The sequence below is a fragment of the Numida meleagris genome, chromosome 7 (genome assembly GCF_002078875.1).
Source record: "Numida meleagris isolate 19003 breed g44 Domestic line chromosome 7, NumMel1.0, whole genome shotgun sequence".
Classification (NCBI taxonomy): Eukaryota; Metazoa; Chordata; class Aves; order Galliformes; family Numididae; genus Numida; species Numida meleagris.
The window spans coordinates 27,499,065-27,520,575 of NC_034415.1; the positions used below are offsets into that span (position 1 = coordinate 27,499,065).

The 21,511-nt window shown below is 41.3% G+C and overlaps 1 protein-coding gene across 11 annotated transcripts in view; it reads left to right on the plus strand.

The window, feature by feature from the left end:
- PATJ (PATJ, crumbs cell polarity complex component) overlaps window positions 2,091-21,511 on the plus strand; it is a 147,142-nt gene continuing 127,721 nt past the window's right edge. For 7 of the 11 annotated variants that reach the window (XM_021405461.1, XM_021405453.1, XM_021405462.1 and 4 more), the window contains exons 1-9: window positions 2,147-2,248; window positions 7,828-7,883; window positions 7,966-8,132; window positions 9,750-9,941; window positions 11,282-11,421; window positions 13,155-13,353; window positions 14,987-15,115; window positions 16,641-16,853; window positions 20,459-20,561. In XM_021405461.1, the coding sequence (XP_021261136.1) occupies window positions 7,862-7,883; window positions 7,966-8,132; window positions 9,750-9,941; window positions 11,282-11,421; window positions 13,155-13,353; window positions 14,987-15,115; window positions 16,641-16,853; window positions 20,459-20,561 (1,165 nt within the window). In that variant the 5' untranslated portion in view covers window positions 2,147-2,248; window positions 7,828-7,861. Of the gene's footprint in view, window positions 2,249-2,421; window positions 2,594-3,064; window positions 3,290-3,504; window positions 3,568-7,827; window positions 7,884-7,965; window positions 8,133-9,749; window positions 9,942-11,281; window positions 11,422-13,154; window positions 13,354-14,986; window positions 15,116-16,640; window positions 16,854-20,458; window positions 20,562-21,511 lie in introns of those variants that run through there. The other 4 variants (XM_021405454.1, XM_021405455.1, XM_021405456.1 and 1 more) reach the window with 4 other exon arrangements.

Genomic DNA, 21,511 nt, shown 5'->3' on the forward strand with positions numbered 1-21,511 from the left:
GGCTCCCGCTTCAAGCTCCTGGCCGTGCCCTCCTGCCCTCACTCAAGATGGCGGCTCCACGGAGCGCCGCCTGAGGGGGAGGCTGAGGGTGAGAGCGGCGCGGGGGCGGTGTCTGGAGGAAAGGATGGAGCAGGGAGGTGAGCACCGCCCTCCTCTCCTAAATACCGAAGTAGTGACTGCAAACAGCCGGGCGTGCCCCCCTCCTGCAGCACGGGGGCCCGTGAGTATCCTGTGCGTTGTTTTTAGTACTCTGGGCGCCTCTGGAAGAATTTAAGAAACAATTTTCAGTGCTTATGAGGTATAGCAGGTGTCCTGTGCCTGCTCTGTCCTGCCAGGGCAGTGTCCTGCAGGAAATAGTTTGAAATTGTTGTTGTGTCTTTGCATATAACTGGTTCTATGCTTCTAAAAGTGCTTTTTTTTTTTTTTTTTTTTTCTGAGTACTAAGTACCTGGAGCAGGCAAGCTTTGTCTTCACGGTGTGCTTTTTGTGAGGTATTTTCTGGTGATTACTAACCTTTCCTTTTTCTCGCTTTTTTTAAGGTCAGTTCCTATTTTTCTAGCGTTTTTGAGAATCCTAATTTTTAGCTGTGAGCTGCAGGGGACCCCGGGCTGTTTGCATGGGGTGAAGGGACACTGAGTGGCAGATGTGCCCAGGACAGGCAACACTGCTGCTGTGGGTTTCCATCTGCTCCAGAAACATCTCCTGGAAAGCATATGGGGACCCAGAGACTGAAAACAATCACAGACTCATTAAGGTTGGAAAAGACCAATAAGATCTCCAACCCACCCTCACCACGCTCAGTGTCCATGTCCCTCAGTGCCACATCCCCACAGATCAGGAACACCTCCAGGGACGGTGAACCCTCCACTCCCTGAGCAGCCCATGCCAGTGCATTGCTACTGCCTTCTGAGAGTTTTCTGAAGCCCTTCTGAAAGTCTTTTGGTTTCATGGGTAATTATTTTCCTGAATGAATGGTGACTTACACGTAAGTCCATACCTATGATCTGTTACAGCTGCAGTCATTCAAGGAATTGGTAACAGTGCAGACTTAAAAATATGTGGAGGTCTGACAAAGATCTCACTGATGTGAAATAGTGCTAACAGCTTCTGGGAGATTTGTGTATACTAAATTTGCAGTGCAGAGTTCAGCAGATAAACTATGCAAATGAAAATTGATATGCCCTTCAGCAACTGGGAAAGAAAGGCCATGGACAGAGTGCACTCAGCAATGAACTCAGCCCTCCAGATCGAGACTGGGGTGCTCCAATGGGAAAAGTGCTGTGCTTCTGTGTCTGCACTGTAACTCGAGGACGGATAAATACACAGCTCGCTGCTCATCACTGTCAGGAACGTTGTCACTTCTCACAAGCGCTGCGTTAATTAAAGTTGAGAGTGAGGGCTGGGAAGTTAGGCATTGAGAAGCTGAATTTCTTTAAAAGGAGGATGGAATGGTGTGTTCTTAGCATGCTGTATGCTTTAGTGCAACTGCAGTTGCTTTGAATACGAAACAAACTGGGGGGGCTGGGGGGGGGAAAGAGGCAGAGCCTTGAGAAGGCTGTTCCTAAAGAGTTGACATTCACTACAAAAGGTTTGGAAGGTTTTACCCTATGCAGCTGGTGGGGCTGTGCGAGAGCTGCATGTGAGCCAGGGAAACTGGGTAGCAGAATAAAAAGTATTTCTGTGAGGTTTCATTTGATATTTTCAGTGCGTGTGTATATACATGAGAGCAGACGTATCCACTATCCAGAGGCGTTCCATAGGAAAAGCATTACAGCTGCTTAGCTGTGTCCTGGCCCTACACTTCCCGAGGCTTTTCCCATCTCAGTCAGTGACAGGGCCTGTGCTGCGGAGCCCGAGCGCAGCTCGCGTCATCCCTGCAGGGTTTAGGGGCTCGGACCGCCCGAGTCCATGTTTAGCCACCGCTTTACTGCCTATAAGCACACATAACGCTTCCCTACAGCTTCCACGTTTTGCTCTCGGCTGACCTCCGGCCGCGGCACTGCTGAAGGCGGCTGAGGACAGCGGGGCCGCTCCCGCCCGTCCCATGGCCGCAGTCCGGCAGTGTGCCGCCCCCGCCGCGGCCCGGCCGTCCCCCGGGAGGCGGCTCTCCCGCCGCGCCGCCCCGGCTTCCTGCGCCGCAGGTGAGGCACGTTGGCTTCCCGCTTCCGCCCAGGTGAGAGCCGGCGGCCATCGCTCCGCTCCGACCGCCTCCTCTTCCTCCTCCTCCTCCTCCTCCTCCTGGCCGCAGGTACCGAGCGGCCGCCAGCCCTGTGCCCACCGCCGCGGTGCGGCCCTTCCCTCAGCAGCGTCCCGAGGGACGGCGAGCAGCCCCCTCCTCCCCCTGCCCTCCCCCGGCTCGCGGCGCTGTGGGCGGAGGGGTGGGCCCGGCCCGGGGCGGCTCCCGCCGGTGTGAGCCCCACGGGACGCCCCGCTGCCCTCGGCGCCCGGTGCAGGTGTGGTGTGGGGTTGGGGAAGGCAGGCGGAGCTCGGGCTGCCACCACGAAGCTCCTTTGGGGGGCTCCGGCTCCGTCGCTCGGCGGGGTGTGGACCCCTTCCATAGCTTGGAGAAGGGATGGCCTTAAGTTGCACGGGGGTAGGTTTCGGATGGATGTTAGGAGACACTTCTTCTCCCAAAGAGTGGCTGAGCACTGGGATGGGCTGCCCAGGGAGCAGTGGGTCACCATCCCTGGGGGTGTTCCAGAGCCACGGGGATGTGGCACTGAGGGATGTGGGCAGTGGGCATGGAGGGATGGGGATCTTAGAGGTCTTTTCCAACCTTAGTGGTTCTGTGATTCTGTGAAGTATATTTGTGACACCTTTCATCAGTGCCTTTCAATTCAGAGGTTCTCCACAAAACAACTTTTTATTACCGTTTATGTAGGGATTGATTAATGGGAAGGCTATTGTTTCCGTTCTTGTCAAATTTTCAAGGCTTAGAAATGGAGCATGGCTCCAGTTTTAACAGCCCTCCTCCACAACAGAGTGGTTTATCAGTTGAGTGCGCTGTCGTCACCAGAACTGAAGGACTTAAGTGTCCTGTTCCACTCAAATTAGCCACCATTTAGATCCCAGAGGCAAACTTTCCACAAGTTTTGCTAGAACAAGTTTCGTAGCATATTCACTGCTGCACTGAGTGGCCTCGGTGTGAGCTCAGCCTCCTATCAGACATCAGAGACTCCGTGGCAGTGCTCTCCTCCGGGCCGGAGCCCACAGGAATTCAGGTTGTGCCTGTGGGAAGCTGGCATGCCTTAGACATGAGTAAGGCTGCTCTCGAGGCTGCTAATCACAGGTACACAGGATTCTTTCGCTTCCCTCATCCTGTGGCTGCTGAGGATTTCTAACAGCAGGACGGTTTCCCCACAAAGGGGGTTTATTGATATTTGACAGTATTTAGCGTTGGCCTGTTTTTCCTTGGAGACCTTTGGTGTGTTTTTATTGACGTGTCTGCAGCGCTATTCACTTGTTTCTTTCTTACAAGAGCCCGGAGAAGCCCGTATACACTGTAGCTATTTTATAAAAACTGTAACATGGCACAGAACAGCGGCTCTTGGTGGTTCCATCTGAGAGGTGCGTACATGCAAAGTTTGGTCGGACTGAATTTTTCTGTGTGTTCTAAGATGGAAAACCAAGCGGAACAGCAAAATGTGCTACAGTGTTGGTTTTTTTTAATCGGTACATAGCTGCTTGTAAGTTGTATTATTTTTAATACCTCAGGTTACGGGTAATGCTGCATTAGGACCATTTTAAGATTAAGTTCACACTAAGAAATGCTGTTTTCTCTTGCTTTTGCCTTTGGACTGACGTTTTCCAAGTTAGAGATGCTCCTAGGACTGATGAAGAAGAGTCGTGCACATATCAGTCATTCCTGGTAACCGTGCTAGGAAAAATTACAGCTGCACCAGTGCAGAAAGGTGACTTTGGATTGGGAAGTACCCTTGGCTGTTCCCTGCTCAGATGGCCCTGTTAGGAGCCCTTGAAAAATAGCAGCAGTTAGCACTTGTGTGGTGAGGACTTGCAGTGTTTAATGGCCCAGAAGGTTACACTGGCACTGAGCAGGGACAGCCGCAGGCGAGGCAAGATTTCCCCTATGAGCGCAGCTCTTGGGAGGATGCAGGTTGTTGGGGCTGAAGCAGTTGCAGTTGTTAAGTAAGAGGCAGGAAATGGGCAGAAGCATCTCTGTTGGCTAAACCATGCCCTCCTTCAGCTCCCAGGAGAAAGCCCCTTGGTGGAGTCTCCCAGCAGCCCTTCATGGAGGGCAAGTGCTTGTCAAGGCCACTGCCAGAGGTGTCGTGTTCCTCTGAGCTTGGGATGTGCTGGGCTGAGTGCCCCGTGGCAGCTCTGGGGGGTGATGGCAGGGGAAGACTTAAACCTTTCAGCTCTTCTGATGACCTCTGCTGGCACCAGCATGGGGGAATTCCTTTTTTCTTAGTTTGCTTTTGAAGGAGATCCAAGTCTTAGGATTTCATACAAAACCTTGTGAAACTTTCCCGCTCCCTATGATGTGTTGAGTTCAGCTCTCAAAAGTGAAGACAGTAAAAACCCAGATGCATGCTGTGCTGAAGAGTGAGGTTTTTTTTTTCTGGTGTTACAAAACACTAAGCTTTCTGAAATTCACGATTTTTGCAACAATTTTACAATTGCGCTGGAAGCTGTGACACGAATTTTGAACTTTGAGGTTTGCAGCTTTGTCTACCAATAAGATAAATAAGATAAATAAGTGGCTGTAGAAATCTGAGAACGGAGTTGAGGAAGTTGAATGCAGAGTGGGTGAACTATTTTTTACAGGACAAACCACTGCATTTTGGATCACTTCAATATTGTCATCTAGGAAGGGACCTCTTAATCTGTCAATAATCTGTTGGCACCCTGCTCAGACCTAAGCGTCAGTGTTTGGAAATTGATTAATGATTATCTATTCGGGTCCCCAGACATGAACAGGTCTATGGTGGGTGGAGCTGTGTGTTTCTCTGGAGCCCAAAGGCCTGTCTTAGGGACTTGTTCTCAATTACACATTACTTGAAAACTTGGAATTAGCTTGTATTCTCTGGAATCCCCTTGCACCAGAAGAAGCTGTCTACTTGAAAATAAAATGCTTCCCCCCCCCCCCCCCCCCATGCTCTTTTTACGAAAGAAAGGAGAACAAAGAAACACTGAGAGTGCCTTTAACATATTGCTCAAAAAAAAAATGATTAAAAAGCATTGCAAGATGTCTGGAGGCCAGCTTTAATCACGAGGGATCCCAAAGCGCTGTGTAAACTTGAACTTTCCTACTAACTGTACCTGAGGTCCACTTCAGCATCTGCTGGAGCAGAGCAGTCTGCAGTGGCTCTCAGCAGTGCTTTGGGGCAGCTCAAGCAGGAAACTGATGCTGTCTTTAATGTATTTCTTCTTTTATTTTCCTTTTTTACCTCCTTCTCCAGGGGACTTCTGCATGTTAGATGGAGCCTAGATATCCTACGTACATTTTTCTGCTCTAATTTTTCTTTCTCAGATCTGCACCCATTGTCATAATTGCTATTGTTACACCCGCTGTAATGGAAAAAAGATTAATCTTGGAGACTGTCAGCGCGGCTCTTTGAGGCTGCCTTTGAATGACGCAGGCTATTTCTCATGGTGCAGTTTGCCAGCGCAGCTGAGCTGCTGCAACCGCTAGCTGCTGCTGCAAGGTGTGGTCCTGGTCCCAGCCCCATCCCATGTTTGAGCGCTAGGTGGGCAGGAGGCTCGCCCCACCAAAACGTGGAGGGTTTGTTGGGTGTTTAACTCCCTGCTCCAGCTTACTATGCCCAGCCCAGATGGGAAGGGAAGGAGGACAAAATGCGTGAAAGACACTTTGGCTTCTTGGCTCCAGCTATCAGATGGATACAGTGTTGTCAAGTTGTCATTATTTCCTGCCATACTGCATTTCTTTTCTGGGTTTGATGTCCACCCTGCTGCTAGCATAAAGGTGTTTCAAGTCACTTTTCCTCATAGGAATTCTTCTGTCTCTCACCGTTGTTGGTTTGCTTTGTTGTTTTAGCTGCTGGCATGAGATGGGAAAATGGGAAGTTATATTGAGAAGGGGGAAAAAAAAAACCTTTATATTCCTGTTTTGTTAAGATTCACACAGTATTTTTAGCTAAGGAGGTGAAGTTTCATCTTTTTGGTTTAGATGAAGACTCAGGAGTATATAAGGAAATGGTATTTTCATCTGTTCTTCAGAATCAGAACTCAGCGCAGAATCAAAGGCTGCTGCTGAGCCATTAGAAGTGTTTTGTTTCAAATGGGATAGGAAATAAAGCTGCAGAACTTACGTATGTTCAGATGCATTCCTGAAAATCTTTCGGGGTTGTATGCCTCCTCAACCCCAGCTATGAATTTGATTTAAAATGACCTCCTAAATCTGTTAATAGTCTTGCAAAGCGACTCGTTTTGCTTGGCCCTAAGTGGAAACCTTGCAAATCCACTGAGTTCTGCAGGAATTCCCGTAGAAGCCAAAATTGCTTAGATACAGCAAAGTGTACATAAATCTGAAATTACGGTTTGTGACATACCACAGATATCTTTTTTTCTTTTTCTTTCTTTTTCATCTGCTTAATTAATATTCTGTTACGCATTGCAGTGTCCTCCTGGAACTCCAGACATTTTCAGCTGGGGCGTGCATAGCATCTGAGGAAGAGCTGAGAGGGTCAGAGGCTCTGCTGGGAGAGGGCCCTGCAGTTCACATACAACCATTCTTGCTCTTAGATTGCAAGATTAACAAAGTAAATGTAGAGGGTTTTTTTTATATAGAGATTTTTTTTTTCCAAAGTAATTCCAAATTTATATTATTCTGAAGTTACCCTGTTATATACAGGGCAGAGTTGAAATTATGTAAATTGTGCTATTAAACGGTTGACTTCTTTCAGAAGAGCTTGTACTAAGTGCAGAAATCTTGTATCTTGTGTTATGTTTTGCTATAACTACCTTGATAGATTTCAAAATGACAGGCTCCGCATCAACATAATAAGTTGCAAGTGAAATTACAAATTTATCATCAGTGCTAATTGCAAGTCTGTTGTTTTGATTCTGCCATCTAGGCCTCAGCCTCGGCTGGAGACCTGTTCTCTTTTGCATTGCAGAGAGGGGTGGGAAAGAATACTGTGTTCCTTCAAAGCTTGTCTCGTACATAGGAGAGACAAAGGCAAACACATGGAGGAGGAGGAAATGGTTTTCTTTCGCCTAGTTGGTACCAGGGCTGTGATTAAGAAGATGTTGGACTAGGAACTGAGTTGGCCAGTTTGGGGCCTTAATGCTGTACTGTGTTGTGAGTGAAGGGAACCTCATCATTTTATAGGTATTTCTTGAGGAACTGTTTTATTTCAAGGTTTCACCTGCATGGACATATGGCAGGGCTGAGCTGTTGTGATAAGAACACTGTCTACAAATAGTTAAAGCAAGTGGGAGGGAAGCACCTATTAAATAATATGAGGATTTAAACTGTGTGTGTATTTGAAAAGATCACAACCTTAATGTTCTCATTCCAAATAATTTGGTTGAATTGAGCGGCTTCAATTTCCTTGGCCAATTTGTTGTTGTTTTATAACCTGTACTATTCCTCATCTTTGAAAGAGTTGTTCATCTTCCTTTTCCAGTGTAAAAGAAGCAGCACACAGAATAAGGAGAAATCTTTGAGTATGCTGGGCTGCTGTGCAACTGGCTATACTGAAAAGGGAACAGCAGTGGTTTTTAATTCATTTTGTTATAATTAACTTAATATTTTATTACTGCATTTATTGGCATTCTAACTTAAAGCATTGCACTCGAAGATATAGTTTATTTATTTATTGTTGTTGTTTTTATCTCATCTAGATTATTCTGAGTAATTCCAAAAATACCTTCCAACATGCCTGAAAACCCTGCTGCAGGTACGTAGCCTGAAAGTGAATGCTCTGTGAAGAGGTGAGAAGTGACGCTCCATTCCTAACATGTAACTACTTTGTGGTGCAGATAAACAGCAGGTGCTGCAGATCATTGACCGTCTGCAAGCAAAACTGCGTGAGAAAAGAGATGTCCAACATAATGAGAACCTGTCTGTTTTGCGTAACACTCTCAGGAGCCCTTTGTTTAACCAGATACTGACCCTCCAGCAATCCATCAAGCAACTGAAAGATCAAGTGAGTATGGAATTACAGTTGTTGGTGTGATGATAGCTATACTGAACTTGGAACTGAACAGTCTGTGTAGGCATGTAGTAATGAGGACAGTCGTTAATAAGCTGTAACTTGGTGTGACTGCATGTTGGCCTTTTTCTTGTCAAGCTGGTATCTACCAAGTCTCTACTAAAATGAGAAGTGATCTTACAACACTCTAGTCATAGGGCAACGTGCTTTGATAGGGATGTAGAAGAGTGGGATGTTGAGAACACATCAGTCTGAGAAAAGCATCTGGGAAAGACATCAGCTCGAATACTTTGAGTTCTGAACGCAGTTGGAACTGAGATTCTTTGTTTTTCTCAGAAACGAAATACTATTTATCAGCTGACTAGCAGCATCTTGTCTCCTTAAAAGACACTATTGCTTAACTGCTGCTGACTTGTACAAGAATGGTTAACTTGCTTTGGGAAATAAAATGTAGAAAATCACCCTGAAGATGTGCCAAGCTCTGATGCAGTCATATCCAAGCTAGCTTTAAAGTCAGTTAGGTATGGCAGTGGAAGTGACTTATGTGGATTGGTATATAATGCCAGTTGATGCTCAGATCTGGTGGACGAGGACGTCGATGACACCTCCACCTTGCAGTTTGCCAAGTCAGGCATGAAAGCTTAAAAATCCGGGGCTGACTTGGCATACTCTAAGCAACAGTAATCCCTGTCTTTGCTGTTACTGAACCTGTCCAGCTGCAGATACGGTGGGGTAGGTCTCAGGAGAATGATGCCACCATGCTGTCATTGCTAAATGTATTGCCAGTATTGCTGCCTGCATAGCATATAGTGGCTGTGCCATTCATACTTGTCTTCTTCCCTTGTTTGCATTGTTGCAGCATCTGCTCCCTTCTTCCAGGGCTTGAGCACACGTCTGCAAGCTGTTAAAAGTGAGCAAAAATCCAAATCTAGGATCATGCATTATAACTGTGACATAGTGGATTTTATATCCAGAATGCTCAGGCTTAACGTGCCTAGAAAATTAAGTTTTCTTTAAATTTTTCTTAAGCATGTCCCCTTTGACAACTTTCATTCAGGAGGGGATTTTTTTGGTTTACTTTGTTGCATTGGAAGTGTTTCTGCTTTTCCTTGTTATCTACCGGGACTAGAAATGGAACTGTTGATTCTAGCAGTGGTTGCGTGTTCAGTTGTAAACTGTATAGACTAGGCATTTGAGTGGTGAAGTGTCTCTTAAAAGTTTGGATTCTTGTGTGAAGACTGTCTGAATTTGCCTGGCAGTTCCACCAGTGTTTGAGTGCCTCCTTGTGCAAAAGCACTAAATATCAGGGTGAAATGAGGAGGATGGGCACAAGCAGTAAAGAAGGGTGGTAGAATGGACAAAAATGAGTGGAGTAGAAACACAGCTGAATCATTCAGGGAACTTTCCTTTCTGTAAAACAGTTTAAAGTTGGTATGCTTGCTTGATTATAGCTTACACGTTAACATGACTTAAATTATACAGGTGAGTACATTTGTGGGAATATGGATATATAAACATGTGTTTCTTTGTCAGTCTTCACTCAGAATTATGTATGTTGAAATTTGTGTTCCTTTTTAATAGTTTTACTACATCTTTGTTCATTTTTAACAGCTCAATTACATGCCACCTGACCGGTCAGTAGATTTTGATTTTACCAAGAGAGGACTGCTGGTGTTTGCTGACAAATCAGTTAGTGCTGGAAATGTGTGTAAACAGAGCAGTTTACCAGAGCCCAGAGCATCTACCTTCATTCCAAACCTGGGAGTTAACGAATTTAATGCAATCATCCAGCAGATGGCAAAGGTAAGGCTCTCAGGTTCAGTCAACCAAGCTTCAGTGTCAGACCTTTTCTTGCATGATTTTGAAGTTCTTGATCAAGTGTACTCTTTTGTTGTACATCTTGGAGCATGCTGCAACCTGAGCCAGTAACCGAGGTACTGAGAACCCATTTTTTTCCCCTGTGAAAGATAATGTCAACAATGGAAAGTATTTTCTTTGCCTTTTTTTTTTCTGTTTTATTTTCTACCGAGCACACCAATGTAGAAATGAAATTTCAGTTGCCAGAAAACTTTTTTTTTTTTGGTATTTGATGACACTTAATTGAAAATGGATGTTTTCTGCAGAAACTTGTTTTGATGGAAAGATTTTTTATCAAGTACATTCTGAATTGGAAATGTACCAGCTTTGTTGATATATGAACAGTGCAAATGATTAAAAGAGCTGGCATGTAATATTTTATTTAACTCTTCATTTAATATGTCTCAACTTTGCCAGACAGATGCTGATTTCATTAACATGATGTAGCATGTACCAGATGCTTATGGAAGTTGTACAGGTGCAGACATCCACCCATGTGCAATTGGCATTTATACCATGAGTGCATTGTTCTGTGTTACTTTGAGCCATTAATTTAATTGGTTAGTCGTGCCTTTCTATATTAAGTAACTGTTGCTAATTGACTACCTTAATGTAGCTGTAATATTTTGAGCATAACTCTTCTTGTTAGCGTGTCATTAACTCATCTGATAAAAGATTTAACAGTGAAGACTGCACATTATTTTGGATAAAACGGCTGTGATAGAAGTGCTTGCTCTAAGTAAGGCTTCCCAGTAAACAGCCCCTGAAATAATGCATTTGAACTGAGAAGCAGGCAGTTGCAAAAGTAATTTTTTTTTTTTTTGCATTAAATGTGAAGTTGCAGGAATGGGAAGGAAATTAGTTTCTGTATTTAAAAGCTGCAATCTTTTGAACGTGTACCTAAAAATCAGCATTAAAAGCAAAGGGAGCCAAAAGACAAGTAATTTAGTTTAACTGTGCAGCATTTCCAGAAACCCCAAATATATTGCTCTAGACAGCATTTTGTTCATAGTTTTCATCCAGTTTGGAATTCATCTCATAATGTGAATGAAGTGTGAAAGCAGCTCTTAAATTCCCTGAGGTTTCAGAATCTCAGAGTGCTCGCATATCCAATACTCTGTTATATTAAAAATAATAAATGGAGGAGCTTTTATAGGAATAACATATTTAGTGTTTTGCCTTTGTTTAGTCTTAGGATGGGAATAATTCTCCTGGTGCATAAATTTTGAACTAGCTCATTCTATTGCATTAAAAATTAGTTAATCAGTTTTTTTCTGTTTTACTAGGGGAGACAAATAGAATCAATAAAGATTGAAAAGCCTTCTGTTGGAGGTCTTGGATTTAGTGTCGTTACCCTTAAAAATCCCAGCTCAGGAGAAGTGGGTATCTTTGTCAAGGAAGTTCAGCCAGGAAGCGTGGCTGACAGGTGAGATCTTTGTTATTGTATTGGAAAAATTGCAGCAATTCTGTGAAAAAGAGAAGGCATGATTTTTGCACTGATGACCGTCAGGCTAACGTGTTTGTCTGGATTATCTGGTGGGATACTTTGGTGGTGGTGGTATCTCGAGTTCTGGCTTTTCTGCCAAAGGGACTCATGTTTTGAGGATCAGATTTTCAGACGAGTTTCGAATATCCAAACCATTCACAAATGGAATTTCCAGAAAACATGACTCACTTAAGAGAATCTTGAGTACTGATTGAAAAACAAAGGCAACTTGGAAAAGAGTACAAGGAAAATAAAAACTAGTCTCTGGGTTTTTATTCATTGTATCACTAAAAGATTTTTTTTTTTCCCCCCTTGTTTCTTTATTTATGTGTCTATGACAATGCTCTATTTATAGTTGGGTTTACTGTGTGTTTCCTGTGTAAATTAAGATCCAGTCCTTCCAGCAGATCCCTGCACAGATGTCATCATAGAATCAAGGCCTCGGGCATTTTTTTCCTGTATTGTCTGTGAGTTTTCACCCGAAAACAAAAGACAGAGCAATCCTTGAAAAACAAAATGTGATTGTAAAACCACAAGAGTTGGCGTGAGACAAATGCAGCGCTTGGAATTATGTTTAAAGAAAATGTGTCTAGATTACAAGTCATTGGTGTCACTTTTTAAATAACACATGTCAGGAAGTGCCAACACAGGATGACAAAAAGAGTGGGGAGAGGTTGGAATGATAATGGCTATGGGCCCACAGAGAACACACCAGAGAACACTTACAAGAGAAGCATATTAGGCTCTTTCAAAGTGGAGACAGATGGACTGATCTGGATGTCAAAGGAGGGTGAATATCTCACTTTAGGATTTGATGACCTGCTGCTCACTTTCTTTGATGAGAGAGTCTAAAATATGGCGAACGCCTGAAGAAAGACATTTCAGGAAAACATCTTAAATGCGGCATGAGAAAAATGAAATTTAAAATGCAGTAGTTAAGTGGTACAGCTACATTGTTTTGGAGGTTTCAGAAATTTCCCCGGCATGTTTCACGTCTTGGTTCTGAGTTGAGATCTCCTGGAGCCTTTTTTTGGATTCCTACAGAGCTTTGAAGGCAGTGTCTGTCTATGTAACAGTTTGGTCTCGTGCTCAGAATGAATATTTAACAATGCAGATAAGTGATGGTTTCTCTCTTGTCACAAATCTAAATTCATCACTCAGATGAATTAACTGTGAGATTTATGTTATCTTGAGGTATAGTATAAATTGAACTGTCTATTGCCAGAAGAAAGTTTGATGTCTGAGTTTTATAAATTTTGAGCAAAATATAAATATACAGCTTGACCATCTTTAGGATCAGATGGTAATACAAAGCGATATCATAGCCTGAGTTGTGGACACTTAGGGATTATGTCATGTGATGCTAAAAGTAATGAAGAATTGTTCCTAGTTTGTTGTATGATTTCAACGTTTTTTTCCTGTCCTATAGTTTAACATCATCAAAAAAGAATGAGGGGATTTCATTGAATTGTGAATAGTCAAAGGAAAAAACTGAATAAACTTGCATACTGTGATAAAGTTAGGACAAACTTTGGCTGAACAATTCAGTGTAGTGTGTACTGCATGTAATTTGTGAGTTGAAGTCAGTCTAATAAGTAGATTTTTTTTTATGTAAACTTTGCATGGGAAGTCACTGCGCTGCATTTTAAAATTTCTTTTAATGTTTTGTTAAGGGATCAAAGACTAAAGGAAAATGACCACATACTGGCCATTAATTGCACCCCATTGGATCAGAACATTTCTCATCAGCACGCTATTGCACTCCTCCAGCAATCCACAGGATCTTTACATCTGGTTGTTGCTAGGGAGCCAGTTCAAGGCAACAGCAGAACTTCGCCTGTCTCACTGAGTGATATAAATCCACCTGAGACTGTGAGTTTTTGTAATACTGTAAAAAGCAGATTTTGAACTATGCTGGATACTGTTTCTTTCTAGTCTTAAGTGTTTGTATCAGCTAGCTTTACCTATAAGGATTTTTTTTTTTAATCATGTTTTATCTGCAATGACATTTGATTTAGACTGATCATGCAATAAGTATAATGCTTCCACTGCAAAGCTGCATGAAGTTGTTATAAAAAAGTTCCTGGGTTTTTATGTGCTAGTAGAAGCTTTAGTAAATCAGCATATTCCTAGCAGCAGGGTCTGTTCAGCGTAGTCTGGATAAAGTGTTTTATAAGTATACCCAGCTGAAAAATACTTGCACTCAGCAATTAAAGATGCTCTGATTACATCTTAAAAGACTGTAAACATAACCTATCGCGAGCACTGCTTGAAATACCAGAACCAATGGAAACTTAAATTGCTCAAAACCAAAAGCCTTACCTTTGTGGTTTTCTTTAATCTGTTAAAGAACCTATCCATTCATTTTTTATCTTCCTTTTTTAATCTACAGATTTCATTCATGGTGAACCCTTTTGTTTCCTTTAACAAGGAGTGATTGTCACTCAGATATAATAAACTAAGGCTGAGCTTGCATCTGTGTTCAAGCCATATGGTCCAGGTGGCTTCATTGAATTTGGTTGAACTGCACACCTAAATCCAGGGTTTGCAATATTGGAATCTTAATTTATTATGCTAGTAGGTTTTGATGAAAATCTGGTTAAGAGCAGTGTTTTTCCTTATTCTCAGTAATTATTTCCCTTATGATTATTACAGAGGTAGTGAAATCTGAAGGTTTTAGTGGATAATCAATATTGTTTATTGCACTGAAAATTTTAAAGAATTAAACTTTAACTGCTTTTTCATTGAAAGATCTGCACTGAACAGACTAACAAAATAAAATACAAAAATATATCTCTACAGGGGGTCTTTAAACTCCTTTTATGATATTTAACTGGCTTTGGCATAGATTTTCAGTATGCTAATAAATTCTTTATTCACAGAAGACTTAAATCTGCCTACTTTGCTCCATTTTGGTTTCTATGAGATATTAATCTGGCAGAAACATTGCCTGAGTTTGGGTTACTTAACAGCTTTGTTATTTTCAGATTGTCTTGTAGAACATAAGGTCATCGTACAGCGTAACTTAGAAACATGCTTCCAATTCAGGATGGCAGAATTTATACTGAGCTATTAATTCAGCATGTACTGGTGTTGTTTTGAGTGTGTAAGTGACATAACAGAAGAATTTGGGCAATGCTAAGTGAAAACTAGGCCAGTTCAAGCTTCTGGACTGTTTTTCTGTTTGCAGTATTCTTGATTTCTGAAAAACTAGAAGGATAGTTTTCATTTTGGCAAGAAAATCTTAGAATTACTTTTTCTTAGTCAAGCTTTTTCCCTGTATCCTGTTATGAAAGTAAGGGACAAAATGTATGTTTAGTAAGAGATGAGAAATCCCACTGCGTATTTATAAGGAAATGAAGCTGACAGAAGAAAATCCAAGAGATCTCCAGTACGTGGCAAAGAGAGAAGAAGTGCTTTGATTCTTGTTGTTTCTGGTACAGGTGATATTGAGAAACATTAAAGACGGACTGAAACTAAATTCTTCTCTTTTTATTAATTGCAGATTCGTTGGGGCCACGTTGAGAACGTTGAGCTGATTAACAATGGCTCGGGATTAGGCTTTGGAATTGTAGGAGGAAAGTTGAGCGGTGTCGTTGTAAGAACGATTGTTCCTGGAGGATTAGCAGATCGGGTAATTTGTTATATTATGTCACTTCTCATTTGATTGCAAAGTATAATTAACTGCTTTTGACAGTCTTAAAATAAACTAGTACACTTAAACAAAAGGAAGCTGATAGCATCAAAGTCTGAATGCCAACTTATACTTTATAAATAAATACGTTGAAGATATGATTGAGGAAAAAGTCAGCACCTGATACAAATTAAGTTGTTTCTCAGATATGGTTTGGCTTATACAACATTGTTGAACATGCAGAAATTCTGAAAGGTTGTCTAACCTTCTAATATTTTCAGTACTTCTGATACTTTCTGCAAGATTTTCTGAAGTTTCTGGTATCTTTTGAAGTTGTATAGGTTCGATTTGCAACTTCTGATTGCCAGTCTTTAAAGATCCAGCACTGAGTGTTGCTACATTTCAGGAGTAGAACACGTGCAAGGTTTGGATTTTTAATGTGAATTTGGTCACAAAAAGTTGCTGCGTCCGAGAACTGGAGCCCATGCTGTCAAGACCCAGTAATATACAAAAGAATATATGTTCTATTAAATTACTTCCTCTAGTATAGGATGGAAATGAAAACTGGAGATTCAGGGAGCTTTAATGGAAAATGTTGGCTGTTACTTGACTGCCTTCCTCTAAACCTGTCATGTATAAATGAGTATTTTTTAATTATTGTGTAGCACCTGTTTTGCTGTAAGGAATAAAGTGTGTTGGCTACAAATGAAGCATGTAAGTTAAGAACTCACCACATCATTCTCAGCTGAATGAGACATCATTAAGAACACGTGAAATAACGAGCACATATATATGTTAAAATTGGATGAATTTGCAAATGAGTTTGAGTTAGTCCTGGAAATAACTCCACTATGATTGCTGTATAAATCAGTGCACCTAAGATGGTAGGGCTGTGCTGATCAATACCAGCTGAGCATTTGGTGCTATGAATGCTTTCTTATACTAGAAGTGATGATGTAGGTCATGAATTATAATTATCATGTAAAAAATGGTTTGTGTGTGTGCAGAGTCCTGTTACTTTCAACGGAGTTGCTTGCTCGAGTTGGAGCTAGTCATGTGAAAAAAGAATTGCCAAGTTAATATAGAAGCATTATTAGCAACTCTAAATTCTAACCCCTGCTCTATGCAGTTCATTCTATGAAAGTGCAGAGCATAACAGCTGATAAGATTACATATTTTGGGGTTGGGACTATATGATCTTTGAGGTCCCTTCCAACCCAAGCCATTTTGTGATTCTGAAATGTTGTTGCCCTTTTTTTCCTAAGTAAGAAAAGCAACCATTTCCTTAGGAACAGTGGTATCGACCTGTGTATATCTTAGTTTTGAAAAGGCTGATTTACCATGGTTTACTGCTGTGGGGAAACCAACACTTAATATTTTGAAAACTTCCTTGAGTTCCTTAATATGTTGCAACGATGGTCAATTTTATTGTATTCTCTTGCATTGGCTGTCAAGAAAATTTCTGTAAGCATTTTCAATTTTTACATCCTGAAAAAATTGTTTGCAATGTTATTTATGTTTGAAGGATGGGAGGCTCCGGACAGGAGATCACATCTTACAGATTGGAGGGACCAACGTGCAGGGAATGACCAGTGAACAAGTTGCCCAAGTGCTGAGAAACTGTGGGAATTCTGTCAGGATGATAGTTGCGAGAGACCCAAAGTGTGAAATTACGGAGAGTCCCCCAGCTCCTGTGAGCTGGCCAGTCAGTGCACTACCTTCATTTCAAAATGGAAATGTAAGTATCTGGTGTCTGCTTATGAGGTTTATAAGTATGTTTGTGGCTTGGAATCAGCAAGGAGGGGAACAGAGAGCATTCTTGATGCCTAAAACACTTCTTCTGAGTTTCCAGTTATTGTATGTATACATCTAAGTGATCATTACTTTAGCTCCATCTTCTGTAATTTTCCCCTTTTGTAATGTTATTAATGCCCCTAATCTTGGGATCAGAATGACCGGCTGCATGGAATTTATTTCAAAGTGTCTGACTTAATTATCAAGACCGTGAGTACTATCAATAAATGGTGCTTCTAGTTCTCCTTTTTCACGAATTTCATTTTTGCTAATCAATCATTTGTGAGGGGGTTTAAAACCTGAATGTGAATTTCCCTAGTTTGAAAGCCGGAGCGCCATGGCCAAACCAGAATTATTCAGCACTATCATCTTTTTGTGAAACAGAAGTGTAATGTTTTCATAGTCTACACTACTGTCTGTGATAGGAAATATATCTAAAAATTTTGAAACTTGTTTTAGCAAATCTTAACATGGTCATATCAAAGTCTCTTGTTTTTGAAGTCATTCTTTTCAGTTTTGAGTAATTAAAATCAACAAATGCTACACTAAGTGTACAGTAGGTCTTGAAACATAAACAAAGCTGTGCTTGTGCACCATCTGCTACTCCTGTGCTGCTTAGATTTAGGTGTAGAATCTCAGTAGCCTTTTCTCCCTTTTCTAGTTTTCTAAATACGAGTGAAGTGAGTGAATTTTTTAAAGCACCATCTTTAAAGGTCAGACTAGCAGTCGTGTTGTTAGAAATTCACCTTCTTGCTTACTGGGCAGTCACTGTGAAGGCAGACACTGGCTTTGGGGAGAAGTGCGTACCTTGCATCTCTTTGGTAGGCTGCTGTGGCTGCAGCTGTCAGTGAAGTGGTTGGGTCCCCTCAAGCTCCTCTTATTGGAAGTGTAGTAGGAATTTTGAATGCCAGAGAGGTGAAATGGATAATCTACATACCTTGAGGCTTGGGTCTTAAATGTGGGCCTGTGTCATCAAATACTCTGTTCTTATGAAAATAATGATAAAAATTCATAATCTGAGAAGCTATGAAGCGCTTATTTTCTAGCTGTGTCGTATTTTCCAGGGCCTGTGCCCTGGCCAAAGTTTTGTTTCCAGTAGAAAATACTATTTTTCTCTGATCCTTGTCGCAAAGAAGGGCCCGTATGTCACTAATTGATTGTTATTGCTGTCAATGATGCAACCTTTCTAAAATGTTCTTCCTTCTGATTGCCTTTCCAGCGTCCTCGTTACTGCTATGTAGTTCAGAGGGGAAAAAAACCCACAAAACTTACAATTTCATGCTTTTCATTCTGAATGCCATCTATTATTTTTTGATCTAAATAAAGCCTTCATATTGAAGAAACCACTTTTTCTGGTGAGATGATAGATTGGCTGAAGTCAAAAATGTGGCTAATCTGAATGTGTTTATTAATTTTCTGGTGTTTTTCATGGTCCGCCTTTCAGTTTGATTCACATTTGAACTTTCTCCTGTAATCTAATTTCTCTTTTGTTTCTGAGTACTTTCACTCTCTGTGAGCTTTGGGATAGGAAAGATTTTCCTTTTCTTTTTTGTAAGACATCAGAAAGGCTTTTTAATACGTGATGGTTTTTCTTCTGTAGAGTATTAAAATTTGATTTTCTTTGAGTTGCTTGCAGTAGAAAGTAACTGAAACCATGTACATCTGTGCGTGGGTACAAGAAAACTGCTCTTATTTTCTGTCCTTCAAAGATACTGCTATTATTGCCTTCAGTCTACTACAGCTGATCGTATTTACAATTCTGTACTTTGATTTTTGTAGATTCCACTTTGATGTTTCATGTTTTGACCACAGCATTATTTAGGGAAAATTTCTGTAGCGTCAAAGCAGTGACCATGAAGGACTTCTGACTGTAAAAATAGCAGGACTCTAAGGACCATAGTTCCATTTCAGATATTGTTTTAGTCTCATTTGCTGTTCTGGTTCCTGCTGCTAAAGATAAGAGACAGAGCACCAGAACTTGCTGTCTTCCCATCAGTGTCTTATGGAGCAAGAGGTTTGGAGAGCTAACGAGCTAGCTGATGGAGATGTACCTCTTTCACTTTTCACTGAAGTTAATAACACACACAACTGTAACTTTGGCCTGCTGTAGATATAGGTCCTCCTGAAGCTGATGTTTGGCAGACATTTGATTAAATTTCCTTTGTCCTTTCCCTTAAGAAAAGGTTTCTGTTTTCCACGTCTATTTCTTTGTTGTTGGCAATGTTACTATCTCCCTTGACTTCATCACTCCTTATTTTTTGATCCCACTGGGCTGTATCTGATTATTGAGAACAGTTTTATGTGTTTTGATTTATCCCTTTCAATGCCAGATCTATGTGCTTCGCTATTTTTCTCTTTTGGTATCACCGGTGTCTTTGGGTAGCCTCATCCTCTCTGAATTCCATCTTGAAGTAAGTTTTGATTTTCATTTGTCACAGAAGAGTAGTTGTACAATGGGATATGTAAAGGTCAACTTTGCGGTAACCTTTTTAATACGCTTCTCCACTGTAGGATTGGATCACATTCTAATCATAGCTACTACCTTTAATGATTTTTTTTATTATTATTTTTTTTAATTGCAGGGTTCAGGGAACAGATCATGTTATGTGCTTCTCTTTTTGAGTATTGTTTGGTATGAGAAGATTTCTAATTGGTTCAACAATAAAGCATTTACAAACTAATACTCTTCAGGTCTTAAAAATAGTTTTTAGAGGATACAAACTATGAGTGCTTTGCTTCTTATTGCCTTTGGCTACTTAGAGATTTCCAGTGCTCTTTGCAGTTTGGTAGTCTTCAAATCAGACCAAGATCATACAAGATTTGTTTAGCTGATGCGTGCAAGATTGACTTTTGATATGGTTTTGTGGTTTGGAGTGTAGCGTAAAAACAAGGAATAAGCTCAGGCACCTACATGGTCGCACATAGTTGCATTTAAGTAGGCAACTGCTTCTGTAGTAGAAGTGTGTCTACCGTGTGTATGTGCAGTTTCCTTTGTTTCAGGACATTGAACCCATCTCTGCTTTGAGATCCCTTTTCTGCTGCCCTTCACTTCCTTGGTATCACTATTTTCTAACAGGAATGCGTGATGTGATAAGCCTGCGTATTTATACCAGTTTTCTGGCTTCCTAACTGTCCAGCAGAAACAACTTGCACAAGTGGATTCATGACACTTCTTATCAGGAAAGGCAGAGGTGTTTAAGATTTCTGTTGTCTTTTGGGCTTGACTGGGAAGTCTGTTACCAAACGCCAGTGGAATCCAAGGGCCCTCGAGCAATCTAAGGACAACTTTTGTTTTCAATGAAATATGAACATTCTGTGTCTGACAAGTATGTGGAGAAATAGTAGCAAAGAATTTTGAAAGCAATTAATGATTTTGGATGACACCTTGCTTTCAGAAACTCCTGGACATATCGCCTTTGCTAGTGTGATACCTCCTAAAATAGGAAAATCAATATCACTGCTCACTTATGAAGATCTTAACCTGCAATGCACTAATGATACTGAGAAATTGACTTTTTTTTTTTTAACTGTCTTGTGTTTTATTTATAGGATAATGCCATTCGTTTTGAGACCCATGATGTTGAACTTATTAAAAAGAACGGGCAAAGCCTGGGAATAACAATTGTTGGATATGCTGGTGCAGGCGATGTGGGTGAGTTCTAAGGCATTCAGTCAAGTCCAGGGCAGGAGCTTTTCAAATGCTTTTTATTCCCTACTCATCAAATGGAGAGCACTTCTTTGGAACAGTATAACCTACAAAACCTATGAAGATGATGTTTCAAGAACTTGCTACAAAGTGAAACTGAGCCAAAGATTTTTTTTCAAGAGTTGCAATTATCTTGTTTAATTGTTCTCACTTGTCTGCTGGACTGTGAATTTTACACCCTTGTGTTGTTACTGTGCAAGATGTTAAACTGTAACATACAGGTCCTGCATATGCAGACTGTAACACAGGTTCCTGCCTACACTTTTGCTTACTTTGCCCTGTGGTACCTGCAGCATTTTAGATGGAACATTTTAAGAAGAGTTTAAAACATGGAGTATTGCCTGTCCCCAGTTTGCATCTGTTTTTGAATGACATCTTCAGTATGTCCAAAATAGCTCAACGTGCACTTTTGTTTGTTTAATGAATTGTAGGGTTTAGAATAGAAATGATCAATCTGATTAAATAGTCCATTTCTCTGCCAGGCAGGAGACATAGAGATTCTCAAATGAGAGTGATGTGTATGCCACCTTCACAAGGTGATTTATGACTCTTTGGCAGATGAGTGTTTCTGTATCTAAACTTAGGGAACAGCTAAAAATACCTGTACTAGGGTGTTTTTCTGAGACCACTTGAAAGACCAGTTAATAGCTCTAGTTTAAACTACTGGATTCACAAAGGGTAGGATCTTCTCATAGGACTTGATAAAATATGCTGGGACTGTGATGCAACTAGGGTTGCATTACTGCTGTCTCAATTGGCAGGGCATACTGTGGGCTTGCTATTGAGGAATCCCAGGCTGGTGTGGTGGGTGCTGGGAACTGGGTCAGGGAGGCAATGAGAAAAGGTGGGTTTGTAGTACCAGCAGGGGAGATTGCTGAGCATGGACAAGTCGTGTT